General features: G+C 52.8%; 2 protein-coding genes and 2 pseudogenes across 2 annotated transcripts in view; 1 reads left to right on the top strand and 3 right to left on the bottom strand.

Moving 5' to 3' along the window:
* The first annotated feature begins 90 nt into the window (after nucleotides 1–90).
* CIB1 (calcium and integrin binding 1) lies at nucleotides 91–4,182 on the top strand. The gene is made up of 7 exons (XM_006152817.3): nucleotides 91–244; nucleotides 395–429; nucleotides 1,489–1,597; nucleotides 3,100–3,250; nucleotides 3,393–3,511; nucleotides 3,590–3,678; nucleotides 3,925–4,182. The coding sequence occupies exons 1-7, from the start codon at nucleotides 194–196 to the stop codon at nucleotides 3,944–3,946; spliced, it is 576 nt and encodes a 191-aa protein (XP_006152879.1). The 5' UTR covers nucleotides 91–193; the 3' UTR covers nucleotides 3,947–4,182.
* A 458-nt stretch (nucleotides 4,183–4,640) lies between these two features.
* On the bottom strand, nucleotides 4,641–5,656 carry LOC102486606 (glyceraldehyde-3-phosphate dehydrogenase pseudogene; annotated as a pseudogene).
* A 378-nt stretch (nucleotides 5,657–6,034) lies between these two features.
* Nucleotides 6,035–9,909, bottom strand: LOC102486191 (glyceraldehyde-3-phosphate dehydrogenase-like; annotated as a pseudogene).
* SEMA4B (semaphorin 4B) overlaps nucleotides 9,009–14,096 on the bottom strand; it is a 43,791-nt gene continuing 38,703 nt past the window's right edge. The window contains exons 10-14 of the mRNA XM_014589489.2: nucleotides 13,520–13,730; nucleotides 13,306–13,421; nucleotides 12,883–13,049; nucleotides 10,960–11,045; nucleotides 9,009–10,707 (exon numbers count right to left, since the gene is read on the bottom strand). Coding sequence (XP_014444975.1) covers nucleotides 9,965–10,707; nucleotides 10,960–11,045; nucleotides 12,883–13,049; nucleotides 13,306–13,421; nucleotides 13,520–13,730 — 1,323 coding nt within the window. The 3' untranslated portion in view covers nucleotides 9,009–9,964. The remainder of the gene's footprint in view (nucleotides 10,708–10,959; nucleotides 11,046–12,882; nucleotides 13,050–13,305; nucleotides 13,422–13,519; nucleotides 13,731–14,096) is intronic.

Below are 14,096 nucleotides of genomic sequence, written 5' to 3'. Positions count from 1 at the left end.
CGCGGGGAGCTGGCGTGCGCCCCGCTAACCCCTGCTGCCAGCGCCTAGGCGCTTCAAGGAGGGGCGGGCCCCGGGGGCGGTGGCCCCAGCAGCGGCTGGCGCGGGGACTGGGCGGTGACGCGGCCCAGGGCGGAAGTGAGAAAGTTGTCGGCGTCCCGAGGCGAGTTGGCGGAGCTGTGCGTGCAGCGCGGCAATGGGGGGCTCGAGCAGTCGCCTGTCCAAGGAGCTGCTGGCGGAGTATCAGGTGCGCGGGGCGCGGGTCCCCAGGGAGCTCGCGTGCCAACTTGCACTCCGTAGTGGGGTTCCAGAGCGGCCGCAGGCTGGGGGCGGCTTTCGGGGGGCTACCCGCCCCCCGCTTCCGGGTGCTAACCCGCTCTCCGGTTTTGCCTTCCAGGACTTGACGTTCCTGACCAAGCAGGAGATCCTGCTGTAAGTGCTGCCTCCTACCTCGGGATCCTTAGGAGAGTTTCGGGAGGGCGCGGCCCTGCAATTGGGCAAATGGGACGCCCCCTACTCTAGAGGGAGGGGCAGGGGGGTACCTGAGATCAGCTGCAGGGCCGGTGCTGGAGACCAGGAGTCTGAGCCCCCGGGCGCGCCCTTCTCCCGGCTCGCCCTCCCCGCCAGCCTGGGAGTCCCAGCTGTGCACCGCGGAGCCACCTCAGAAAAGCTGGGCGCTCTTTGACCTGGCGCTCCACTTGCTTCTGCTCAGTCGAGCTTCCTGCCTCATTCCGGGAGTGTCAACAAGTGGCCTCTTGGACCAGAGAAGTTTTGGGGAGCCTGGTTCCTCCTCCTCCCAACTTTACCTGAATAGCAGTAACCGTTAACGCTTACTGAGCACTCACTAAACGCCAGCCACCGCGCCAAGTGGTTGCCTACGCTACCTAATTTCAGCTTCGGGAGGGAGGGGCAGGACACTTCAACAACTTCCGAGAGGTTTGGTAACTTGTCTAAGACTAAATCCCAAATAAATGGATTTGAGCCTGGGCTTAAACCTGGTTTTCTAGCCTGGTCCCTGTGTTTTGCGGGTAAGGGCACTTGAGTGAGATTCCTCGGCTTCTCTTCGCAAAGATAACTTCGTGGAAGGAGGTGGTGGTTGAGGGTAGCTGCTAAAAAGAAGGGGGCTTTGACCAGCAGGAGATCCTGGGGTGAGTGTGAGAATGGGATTTTTGGTTTTGCATCCCTGTTCTTCAGAGACAGCTTCTGGTGCCTTCCCCAACCTCTCTATATATAGTCTAGAGAGGATTTTCTAGATCAGTGCCCAGCACAGTGCCTGGTACACAGTCAGCCCCGAGTACCCACGGCAAGAAGAGATGCCCAGCCTGTGCCATCTGGTGACATCTCCCTGTGGCTTACCATTGCGTAATGACTCAAAAGACCCATGGCATCGCTCCTCACCTGATTCATGAAGGGTAGTGAGGCAAGGAGTGGAGATGTAATACACAGGGAGACTGATGCTTGAGAGTGCCAATGGGGTCCCTTCTCTGCCAGAGCCCACAGGAGGTTCTGTGAGCTGCTCCCCCAGGAGCATCGCAGCATGGAGGAGTCCCTGCAGGCACGAGTATCCTTCGAGGAGATCCTCAGCCTTCCAGAGCTCAAGGTGCAAGCCCTGGCCCCTCCACACACCCTCCCTCTGCACTTCCTGTATCTTGCTGACGCTGGCTTCGGGATCATGGGGTCACTGCCTGGTCTCTTTGATGTTTAGCCCTAATTTCCTGGGGGCAATGGTTTTACTAAAATCATACAGCAAGATTGTCAAAGATGGGGCTTCCAAGCTGGGATTTCTTTTTTCTTTTTCTTTTCTTTCTTTCTCTTTCGTCTTCTAGAGGGTATGTGCACTCACCAGAGAGGGAAAGAGAGAGAAAGGGAATGCAAGAGAGAGTCTCTTATAAGGTATGATCACACCGCAATTCCTTTTCCTCCATCTCTCCCTCCTTTTGATATCTTGGGCAGGCATGCACATGCAGCCGGTATGTTTCTTAAGCTGGGTCAGGACTCCAGCTACCTGGTCAGCCATGTGGCATCCATTTGCCTTAACCACTAGAGCATGTGCTAGCCCCAGTATGACTATTTCAACTGTTTCTAAAACGTTTGAGAATCATGAAGATTTTTTAAAAGAGGATGAAAGCACTCCCAATGGGGCATGATCACACTGCATTCCCTTCTCCACTTCTCTATCCTGTTGTGATTTGGGGCATGCAAGCACACTTGTCTGGTGTTTTTCAAGTTACTGAGGACAGGATTCAAATTGTAGTTGGCCACGTGGGACCCAACTCCCTTACCCACTAGGCAATGAGCCAGCCTTCACACTGGGATTCTTGAACTTGGGAAGGAACCCCCGTTGGTGAGTGATGTTCGTTTTATGCGGGACAGGGCACTTAAGTGAGGAGATTCAATCTCCTTTTTTGTTGGAGCTTCAAAGAAGTTTTGTCTTTTAAGAGTTGGCTTATTTTATTAAAGTGTGAGAAACCCTATTCCATAGGGCTGCGGTGAACCTTAAGTGCCTATAACACGGTAACTGTTCAAGTAAATGTTTGTGTTTTAAAACAACCAGCCCAGGGCCAGCTAGTGGCATGGTGGTTAAGGAAGCTGGATCCTATATACTGACTGTGGTTCAAGTCCCAGACCCGAGGGCTTAAAAAACACACCGGACATGTATGAATGCATGACTAGAATCCTGAAAGGAGAAATGAAGGAGAAGGGATTGAGGCACGGTCAACCCCCCTGGAGAAGTGCTTCCCCTCTCCTCGGTATGTCCTTGCACCCCTGGCAAATAAAATAAAATAAAATAACCAGCCCATCTTGTTCCCTTTGCTTAGGGCAGCTTCTTCTCCCCTGTCTGCTTCCATTTATATTTGACCTGCCTTGGGGTTAAATGCTGGCTCCCAAGAAGTCATCCCTGACCCTTCTCCAGCAGGGTCTCTTGGCCTCCCTGTGCTCCCACAGCCCACCAAGCTTGCCCTGAAGTACTACTTACTCTTCGCCATGGGCGTGGGCCCCACGGCGTGGTACTCTCACCTGTCCCATCACGTCTCCAGTGTGGTCTAACAATTGTGCAATCCAGCCTTCCTTGTGGTGTTCATGGAGATCTCTGTCACCTAGGCCAACCCTTTTAAGGATCGGATCTGCAGGGTCTTTTCCACGTCCCCAGCCAGAGACAGCCTGAGCTTTGAGGACTTCCTGGACCTTCTCAGTGTCTTCAGTGACACAGCAACTCCAGACATCAAGTCCCACTATGCCTTCCGCATCTTTGGTAAGGGCCAGGAGCAGCCTGGTAGGACGCCACTCCTTCCATGTGATGCTTGTTAGGGCACTGCTTGGGAAAATGGGGCCTTCGCAGAGCCTTTGGGGCCCTCTGAGCACACAGTTTCTGGCCTCCTGTGTCTGGCTTCTAGACTTCGATGATGATGGGACCTTGAACAGAGAAGACCTGAGCCGGCTGGTGAACTGTCTCACGGGGGAGGGCGAGGACACTCGGCTGAGTGACTCCGAGATGAAGCAGCTCATTGACAACGTGAGCGGCTGGGCAGGCCTGGCCTGGAAGCAGGAGGGCAGGGCAGGGGGGCCGTGGCCTGAAGCTGTCCTTCTCCAGATCCTGGAAGAGTCCGACATTGATAGAGATGGGACCATCAATCTCTCCGAGTTCCAGCACGTCATCTCCAGGTCACCAGACTTTGCCAGGTGTGAACGTGGTTCCCTGCGTTCTGGTGCCCACAGGTCCCTATCTACTGCCTCTGGGTCTGGAGTGTTGTGATGGAGGTGGTGCTGGGGTCATAGAAGTCCCAGCTTCCTCCAAGTGTCAAAGGTTGTGCTTTTTCTACAGGGGACCGACACATAGGGGACACGGCCCCTTCCAAAGAATGGTCTTAGAGAAGAGGTTCAGTTTAGGTTGGGTTTATCCCTTCCTCATTCGTTCTTCTTTTTCAGCTCCTTTAAGATTGTCCTGTGACAGCAGTCCCAGTTTGTGTCCGGCACCACGTACAAGAACCCTCCCACTGCTGAGCTGAGGCCACCGTCATGCCTGTGTCGCCAGGGTCAGCCAAGCTGGCCCAGCCTGGAGCTGGCACTGTGCGGTCTGGCCCTGGATGGGAGAGGGCCCTGGACCGGGGAGGCCCTCCCCTTCTCACTGCCATTGTCATCTTTGTTGGTGTTTCTACTAATTAATAATAAAGGTTTAAAAGTTTTGGTCCTGTGTGTGATTTTACGAGAAATGCTGGTGTGAGGACGGACTGGACTTCTAGGGGCCTCTGATCAGACCAGGAATAAATAACACCCAAAGAAGGAAGCCAGCTGGAACACCACAGAACGTTCCCCAACCCTGCCCAGCCATATGACTATGTGCAGAGCAGCCTGACAGATGAAATTCTGTGTCCTGACTGAGGGGTGGTTACATGACTTTCTACACCTGTTAAAATTGAGAGAACTGGGGCCAGTCCCTGGCCTGGTGGTTAAGGCAGCCAGATCCCATGCAGCCAAATAGACAGTTTGGGTCCCAGACTAGGCTTAACAAATATGCTGGGTGGGACCAGCACATAGCGTAATGGTTATGTCGCCGGACTCCCACATGGCTGCAGTTGACTCCATGGGAGTCCGGCGACATAACGCTCTCCTGGTGTGCGTGCCGGGGCTGGTGGGCCGGGGCTCTACTCGTTGGAGGCTATGTGGACCAAGAGGTCCACTACTCTCTTGCTGAAGCCAAATTCATTGTCATACCAGGAAATAATCTTGACAAAGTGGTCACTGAGGGCCATGCTAGTCCCAGTGTCAAAGGTGGAGTGAGTATCACGGTTGAAGTTATAAGAGTCGACCTGATCCTTGTGGGCCCTGTGACACCTGCTTCACCATCTAACTGATTTCATTGTATTTGGCAACTTTTCCAGGTGGAAGGTCAGGTCCACAGTCAACACATTGGGGGTAGGGATGCAGAAGGCCATGCCAGTGAGTTTTCCATTCAGCTCTGGATGACCTTGCCCACTGCCCTGGCAGTGCTAGTCATATTGGGATGATGTTCTGGGCAGCCCCACGGCCATCACACCACAGCTTCCCTAAGGGGCTGTCGACAGTCTTCTGGGTGGTGGTGATGGTGTGGACTGTGGTAACGAGTTCCTCCATAATGCCAAAGTTGTCATGGATGACCTTGGCCAAGGAGACCAACCAGTTGGTGGTACAAGAGGCATTGCTGACAATCTTCAGGGAGCTGTGGCACATCTTGTGGTTCGCGCCCAACACAAACATGAGGGCATCAGCAGAAGGGGCAGAGATGATGACCCTTTTGGCCCTGTCCTTTAAGTGAGCCCCAGGCTTCTCCATGGTGAGAAAGACACTGATGGACTCCACCACATACTCAGCACCAGCATTACGATGTTTGATGTTGGCAAGATCTCGCTTCTAGAGGATGGTGATGGACTTCCCATTGATGACGAGCTTGCCATTCTCAGCCTTGCCGGTGCCTTGCCATGGGTGGAACCATACTGATCATGTAGTTCAAGTTAATGAAGGAGTCACTGGTGGCGATGACATCCACTTTGCCAGAGTTAAAGGTGGCCTTGGTGAAATCCGTTTACTACGACGACCTTTACCACTGTGTCTCCAGGATGCAGCTTGCACTGCACAAGAAGATGCAGCTGTGTGTTGAACAGGGAGGAGCATAGAGCCCCATATGACCATTTGAAAAATAAAAATTTAGGGACCAGCAGTTGGCATAGTGGCTATGTCGCTGGACTCCCATGTAGTCGACCATGATTTGCGTCCCAGACAAGGTGTCTTAAACTCACACCAGGCGCGTGTGCGTGCGTGCCCAAGATCCTGATAGGAGAACGGAGGAGAAACAATTGTGGTGTGGCCATACCCCCGGGGGGGTGATTTCTCACTTTCTGTCTCTGTCTCTCTGGCAAGTGCATGTGCCCTATAGCAAAAACCTCTCAAAACAAATAAACAAAAAACGTTTCTGGAAAAGGGGGTAATGGGGGAGTCATCTGGAGTGATAATGCTGACAAGAAGGTTCAGGACCCCAAAGGTGGTGGCCACGCAATAAAGGTCAGACATATTCTATGTGAAAAACACAGCAAAATTAACGTTAAAGTCTGGAATGAGACTCAGTGAAGTAGACACCAATACAGTGAAGATAAAGCCAGGCCAGGGGCAACTGGGGTTGGATGACCAGAGTGTCCACGGTGGGACCATTTCAAGAATTTATCTTGCCTGCGAGTGGGATGGATAAGCCTGTGTTTACAGTCCCACCAGTTAAGACAAAATTTAGATATCGTATTATCATGGTTGAAGGGAGAAAATAAAATCATATGAAAGGGGCCGGCAGGTGGCACGGTGGTTAAGGGCACTGGATTCCCACATGGCCAACCGTGGTTCGGGTCCTGGACCTGGCGGCTTGCTCTCTCTCTCTCTCTCTCTCTCTCACTCACTCACTCACTCACTCTGTCTCTCTCTGGTCAAAAACTTTTCCAGGTGGAAGGTCAGGTCCACAGTCAACACATTGGGGGTAGGGATGCAGAAGGCCATGCCAGTGAGTTTTCCATTCAGCTCTGGATGACCTTGCCCACTGCCCTGGCAGTGCTAGTCATATTGGGATGATGTTCTGGGCAGCCCCACGGCCATCACACCACAGCTTCCCTAAGGGGCTGTCGACAGTCTTCTGGGTGGTGGTGATGGTGTGGACTGTGGTAACGAGTTCCTCCATAATGCCAAAGTTGTCATGGATGACCTTGGCCAAGGAGACCAACCAGTTGGTGGTACAAGAGGCATTGCTGACAATCTTCAGGGAGCTGTGGCACATCTTGTGGTTCGCGCCCAACACAAACATGAGGGCATCAGCAGAAGGGGCAGCATGAGGGCATCAGCAGAAGGGGCAGAGATGATGACCCTTTTGGCCCTGTCCTTTAAGTGAGCCCCAGGCTTCTCCATGGTGAGAAAGACACTGATGGACTCCACCACATACTCAGCACCAGCATTACGATGTTTGATGTTGGCAAGATCTCGCTTCTAGAGGATGGTGATGGACTTCCCATTGATGACGAGCTTGCCATTCTCAGCCTTGCCGGTGCCTTGCCATGGGTGGAACCATACTGATCATGTAGTTCAAGTTAATGAAGGAGTCACTGGTGGCGATGACATCCACTTTGCCAGAGTTAAAGGTGGCCTTGGTGAAATCCGTTTACTACGACGACCTTTACCACTGTGTCTCCAGGATGCAGCTTGCACTGCACAAGAAGATGCAGCTGTGTGTTGAACAGGGAGGAGCATAGAGCCCCATATGACCATTTGAAAAATAAAAATTTAGGGACCAGCAGTTGGCATAGTGGCTATGTCGCTGGACTCCCATGTAGTCGACCATGATTTGCGTCCCAGACAAGGTGTCTTAAACTCACACCAGGCGCGTGTGCGTGCGTGCCCAAGATCCTGATAGGAGAACGGAGGAGAAACAATTGTGGTGTGGCCATACCCCCGGGGGGGTGATTTCTCACTTTCTGTCTCTGTCTCTCTGGCAAGTGCATGTGCCCTATAGCAAAAACCTCTCAAAACAAATAAACAAAAAACGTTTCTGGAAAAGGGGGTAATGGGGGAGTCATCTGGAGTGATAATGCTGACAAGAAGGTTCAGGACCCCAAAGGTGGTGGCCACGCAATAAAGGTCAGACATATTCTATGTGAAAAACACAGCAAAATTAACGTTAAAGTCTGGAATGAGACTCAGTGAAGTAGACACCAATACAGTGAAGATAAAGCCAGGCCAGGGGCAACTGGGGTTGGATGACCAGAGTGTCCACGGTGGGACCATTTCAAGAATTTATCTTGCCTGCGAGTGGGATGGATAAGCCTGTGTTTACAGTCCCACCAGTTAAGACAAAATTTAGATATCGTATTATCATGGTTGAAGGGAGAAAATAAAATCATATGAAAGGGGCCGGCAGGTGGCACGGTGGTTAAGGGCACTGGATTCCCACATGGCCAACCGTGGTTCGGGTCCTGGACCTGGCGACTTGCTCTCTCTCTCTCTCTCTCTCACTCACTCACTCACTCACTCTGTCTCTCTCTGGTCAAATGAAATAAATAAAGTTAAATAATAATTCTTAAAAAAAAAATAATAAGACTGAATAAACAAAAGGTGCTGATGCAAACTAAATGAACCCCCAACCTAAGAACCATACTACACTGGGAGATGATGTCAGCCAGGTTAGGCTGCCCTGGCTAACTAACTAATCTCTGGAAAGAGACAGCTCAGAATCCCCCAGAACTTAAAGAGAATCGGATCAACCTCAAAGGCACAGCTCTTTAAGGTGGCTGGATCCCGACTGCACAGTTTGAGTTCTGGAGCGAGCAGCATGAAAAATACGCCAGGTGTGTGCATGTATGCATGCCCAAAAACCCCATGAGGAGAATGGAAGAGAGGAGACTGCAGCATGGCCATCTCCTTGGAAGATTCTCTTCTCTCTCTGTCTGAGAGCACACAAACCCTATAGCAAAAAAAAAAAATTTTGGAGAGGTTTTTGCTATAGGGTGCGTGTGTTCGCCAGAAAGAAACAGAGACAGAGACGGAAAGCGAGAAATCACTCCGCAAGGCGGATGGCCAGGCCGCAATTCCTTCTCCTCCATTCTCCTCTCAGGATCTTGGGCACATAGGCACATGTGCCTGGTGTGAGTTTAAGCCACTGGGTCCGCAACTCAAACCATGGTTGACTACATGAGAGTCCAGCTACATAGCCATTATGCTAAATGCTGGTCCAGCAAACATTTTTAAAATAATTCTTTTATTTTACTTACTTACTTAATTAATTAATTTTAATTTGACCAGAGGGGGACTGAGTGAGAGAAAGAAAGTGAGAAAGCAAGCTTCCGGGTCCAGGACTCGAAGCATAGTCAGCAATGTGGGCATCCAGCACCCTTAACCACCATGCCACCTGCTGGCCCCCGTAATAGCAAAATGTGAAACAAACAAACAAAAAAAGTAACATTCCTTGAAGAGGAAGGAACACAAACAATAACTCTTAATATTTTATTAAAAAACAAGACAAATAAAGTGCATCTTATCAAAAAATATATAAAACCCACATATATTCAGGACCCCATATGCTGGGCAGTGTCATGTCCCTTGGAGTGGAGGCAGGCAGGTGTGGGCGGAGGAGGCAGGGCACAGTTCAGCTTCCTGTGTTTGGAGCAGGGCGGACAGGATGGAAAGGGATGCACAGTTCTCTCAGCCTGGGATGGAAGGAGACAGGCAGGCAACCGTCTCTTCCTTAGATTCCCAGGGAAAGGTAGATGAACTTTGTCAGAAACTTTCCTGGGCTCATGTGGCTTGTGCTCTCTCTCTCTCGTGTGGCCACAGCCTGATACAGGCCGGAAAGGTCCGGAAGTTGGGTCTGATTCCAGGGCCTGGTGAGGGCTGCAGTGCCAGCCTTACCCTCTGGTCCCTGAGATGGTGGGATTATGGCAGCAACTACTATACCCTCAGTCGGCGAGCTGGCCTGGCTCTGCAGTGACAGAGGGCGGCCTGTGGCAGTAGGATATGGTGAAGGCAGAAGAGGCCAGTGGTGAGGGATTTCACGCTCTCTCCGACCACCACCTCAGATGAGGCCCCAGTGTCCCCTGGAGGCCAGGAGGATGGGAAACCACAAGCTGGGGCAGACGTTGAGTGGCATTCCATGTTGTGTCTCCCCGTCTCACTCTGGCTTCACATTTTCTATTTCTTTTTCAACAAGGGCTCAGTTTACCTAAGGGGCACTCTTCAGCCTACCTGGAATGGCCCCACCGGGCCCTGGAGTGCAGAGCCCCTTGTTGGCCAGGATCACAGGGTCCTGGCTGTCCAGATTAGAAGGCTGACTGCTTTGCCGAGGTGCAGCGGGCCGGCCGGCCTTGAGCTGGCGCTACAGTGGTGCTCCACGAGGAGCAGAGGTCCAGCCATCCCTCTGAGTGTTCATGGCCCCTGAAGCCAGGGTGGTCTCCTTTTATAGCTGTTCTCACACCACGGAGTCACGGATCTCGGAGCCAAGGCGGACCCGGGGCCGGGGACACACTGGCGACACCTCCACAAAACTGTCCTGAATGCTGAGTGGCCTCTTCTCTGACTCGGTGAAGACCCGGGGTCCTGGGGAGCTATCTGACAGGGCCTGATAGCCTCGGTGGTCCAGGGGAGTGGAAGGGGGGCCTATGCCATTGAGTGGTCGGGTCTCAGGCGGCAGCACCAGGGGGCGGGTCTTGGGGTGCACACTGGCACACTCCCCCTGCTTCAGGAAGACTTTCATGCCATCACGGTGCCGGTAGAGGAAGAATAAAGCCAGAAGCACCACGGCAAGCCCAAAGAGCGTGCACATCACCAAGAACTCGTTCCAGTAGGACTTGTCTGCGCCCCAGCTGGACTTGCCCCCAGCTGGCGCGCTCACCCGCGATGTGTTGATGATGACAGGCACGCTGCCTCCCCGGGCAGTCTGGTCCACCTCCCCGTCCTCCACCACCTCTGGGCAGTAGCTGGCCACCAGCTGCTGGAAGCCCTCCTCCAGGGACCAGCACTGGAACTCCCCCAGGCTCTGCTGGTTGCCCACCAACAGCAGGTCCCCGCTGGGCAGCACGTGGCAGGAGGCTGAGGCATTGATGGGGGCCCCATTGTACAGCCAGAAGCGGGTGGCCAGGCTGGACAGCAGTGGGCACACCAGAGTGTTGACCGTGTTGGGCTGGAACTGGACGTGCTCACATGGCTTCTTGCCTGTGGGTGGGCAGATGAGGGCGCTGGTGGCCACAGGAGCACTGGGCTTGCCCGCCTCCCTCTGGGCTGTACTCCTGGTGCCACTATGGGCACCTCTCAGGATTCCTGGGACTGTCCTAGAGTCCTGCCTTTAGGGCTGGATGGATGAGGATGTGAGGAAAAGCATTTACACCCATCAAGGCCTGCCTAGAGGGTCTTCCGCGCAGACGCGGCCTCTTCCAAGAGTCCTCCATCTTTAAGGGACCACCTTACCTGCTGGTACAGAAGACCGGGGCTTGGCTGAGGATGTGTTGCAGAGGTCCTTGGCATTGGCTCCCTCAATGTCCTGGACCCACGGTCTGAGGACCAGAGATAGTATGGGATTAGCTAGAAGTCCCTAAGCCTGTACTCTTTCACCCGAGTGCTGCATCAGGCCTGGTGAGAGGCCTGGTGCTCAGGGACTGTTAGGCCCACAGCAGGGGTAAGAGACATGCCCAGCTCCACAGGTTTGAGTCAGCGCCTACTGGTCTACTCAGTCTATCAGATCAAAGTTACTAGAACGTGTCCCTTAACTGCAAAAGCAGTATGTGCCCTCAGTCAGGGTCAGGGAGGACAGCTGGGTCTGCATGGATTTGTCTGTCTCTCTTGGAGCAATGCACATACACTGACTTGCTGAGTAAGAAAGCTGGTGGTGTGGTGGGTAAGGCAGCTGGATCCCACATAGCTAACTGCACAGTTTGAGTCCTGGCTCGGTGGCTTGAGAAGCAAACACATTGGGTATGTATGGATGTGAGCCCAAAATTCTGGGAGAAATGGAGGAGAAGGGATTGTGGTGTGACCATTCCCCATGGGGGGGGGATGCTTTCTCCCCCTATATCTCCATCTCTTGCCAGTGAATGCATGCCCTCTAGCCAACAACAATGATAAAAGTAATTCTTGACACACTCAAAATACAGAAAACTCAACCCAACACAATGGAGAAAAACATAAATCACGGTGCCAGCAGTGGTTTAGTCCATATGGCTGACTGTGGTTCGAATGCCGGACCTAGTAGCTTGAAACATGCTGGGTGTGCATGTCCAAGACCCCAGGAGAAGAATGGAGACGGGATTGCAGTGTGCCATCCTCCACACTCTCCCTCTCACTGTCTTAGTTTCCCTCTCTAGTGATTTGTACATGCCCTAAGGCAAAATCTCTTAAAAGAAAAAAAAAAAATCACACATAATCTATCACCCAGTGGTCAAGATGGTTCACATGTTTGTCTAATACCTGGAGTCTGTCACTTCAGGTATTTGTACATACACTCACACTCGTTTTTCTGAAATACAGTAGCAATACTTGATGCAAGAACACCACAAATGGGATAGATCTCACTTTTATTCAAAAATACCTAGATTTTTCTTTGTCTATACATATACACAAAACATATATATATATATGTACACACACACACACACACATATATATATGTATGTATGTTCTGGATGTATGTTCTGGTAGGATAATATCAAAATCTCACTATGATTTTCTTACGGTGGTGAGACTAGGGATAATTTTTATTTTATTATGCTCTAAATCAACATTCTATAAACGTTTTTTTTTTTTTTTTTTTTTAGATTGCTACAGGGTGCATCTGCTCACTGGAGAGAAATCGAGAAAAAGAAAAAGAAGAGAAAGTGAGAAAGCATCCTCCCCCTCCAGAGGAGATGGCCACTGCAATCCATTCTCTTTCCCCTTGAGATTTTGGGTATGCGTGTGCACGCACACGTACCCAGCAGGTTTTTCAAGTTGCCTGCTATGGGACTCAAAGGCGCAGTCAGCCATGTGGGACTCAGCCACCTTAATCGCTGCCAACTGACCCCAGAAACCAGTCTTTAATGGGTTGTTAACAGGCTGTTTGTCACTTTTACTGTTATGAAGACTTTCCCACTCCGATCAACATTCTCCTGCAAGGTTTTTCATAGCTGGGACATTTCATACTTCACCAGACATGCCCCCACTTTCCAGGCAGCTAAGGCAAGCATAATTCACTGTCAGAACGACAATACTTCTGGCACGTGAGGTGGGGGAGGCTAACTGATGATCCTGCTGAGACCGGACGTGCTGAGGCGCACGGTGATCCCATAGGGGGCCTACGGGAGGTGCTCTGAGGCCAACCGCCCAGGGCAGAGGGAAGGGGCCTTTGGAAGCGCTCACCTGGAGGCCAGCTTAGGCTGGTAGTGGCTGGGGGGGCTGCAGCTGGAGCCGCTCCAGGCACAGTAGGGGTCCCGGGCCAGGATGCAGTCTCCACAGCTCTGGTATAGGCTGCAGTTGGCCACGGGAACCTGGACTACACCCGAGTGTGAAGCAGCATACAGCAGGCCCTGCACCACCAGACACAGGGGATGAGAGCGGGCACGAGAAGATAGGGCCATCACCCATGGCCACGCCTGGCTCACGTGCCACCACAACCTCCCCCATGGGGTCTCCGTCTTGTTCTTGGCACCCTCTATGGTCTAGCGGCACATGCCCATATCCTTCCATCTTGCTGGGATAAGGGAGAAAAAGTTGGATGGATGCTGGTGACAACAGAGGGGCACCCCCAATCGCACTGCCTGGACCTCGCCTTGGCCTGCTCACCCTGTGGGTGTCTAGGAGCAGGTTCTGCACGGGCTGGTCTGGTGAGAAGATCTGGAGCTCCTCGATGATATGCATCCTGGGGCCCACGCCCACCGCCTTGTGCAGCCGGCCGTCACCTGCAGCAGGGACAGGATACAGGCCCTGAGTGCAGCCCGCCATCCCTAACCACCAGCCATGCCCCTTCCCCCAAGCCTGCTGGGCTGCAGGCACTCACGGGTGCCTAGGAAGAGGACGTCGTAAGTGTGGTGCAGGCCAGGGGTGCGGTGGACGGTCACTCGCTGGTAGCGGATTTGGGGCTGCAGCAGCAGCGGCTGGCTGCGGACCTGCTCATCCATCAGAAAGTGGTTCTTGAGGAAGTTCAGCACTCGGTCTGGGAGCTGCAGGGATGAGTTGATGTTCTTCTCCCGGGTACTATTGGTGATGCACTGAAGGAGAAGGCAGTGGTGAGGCAGCTACACTGGGTAGATAGGCCTCCCGTCTCCCTGGCGGATGCAGTGGCACTCACCCACCCTCAGAAGCCTCAGCCGGGAACCAGCAGTTAGCGTAATGGCTATGTCGCTGGACTCCCACGTAGTCGACCGCGGTTCGTGTCCCGGACCCGGTGGCTTAAAACTCACGCCGGGCGCGTGTGCGTGTGTGCCCAAGATCCCGAGAGGAGAATGGAGGAGAAGGGATTGCGGCGTGACCATCCCCCCTGGGGGGTGATTTCTCGCTTTCTGTCTCTATGTCTCTCTCTGTCTGTCTGGCGAGCGCACGCGCCCTACAGTGAAAATCTCTCCAAAAAAAAAAAA

Source organism: Tupaia chinensis, unplaced genomic scaffold (assembly GCF_000334495.1).
Source record: "Tupaia chinensis unplaced genomic scaffold, TupChi_1.0 Scaffold000359_1, whole genome shotgun sequence".
Taxonomy (NCBI): domain Eukaryota; kingdom Metazoa; phylum Chordata; class Mammalia; order Scandentia; family Tupaiidae; genus Tupaia; species Tupaia belangeri.
The sequence above is the reverse complement of the archived record's forward strand: the minus strand, read 5'-3'. Positions and strand labels throughout refer to the sequence as shown.

Coding starts and splice junctions, on each gene's coding strand:
- CIB1 (XM_006152817.3), top strand. CDS start 194: ATGGGGGGCTCGAGCAGTCGCCTGTCCAAGGAGCTGCTGGCGGAGTAT. Junction 245..394: donor AGCTGCTGGCGGAGTATCAG/GTGCGCGGGGCG, acceptor TTTGCCTTCCAG/GACTTGACGTTCCTGACCAA. Junction 3,679..3,924: donor AGGTCACCAGACTTTGCCAG/GTGTGAACGTGG, acceptor CTTCTTTTTCAG/CTCCTTTAAGATTGTCCTGT.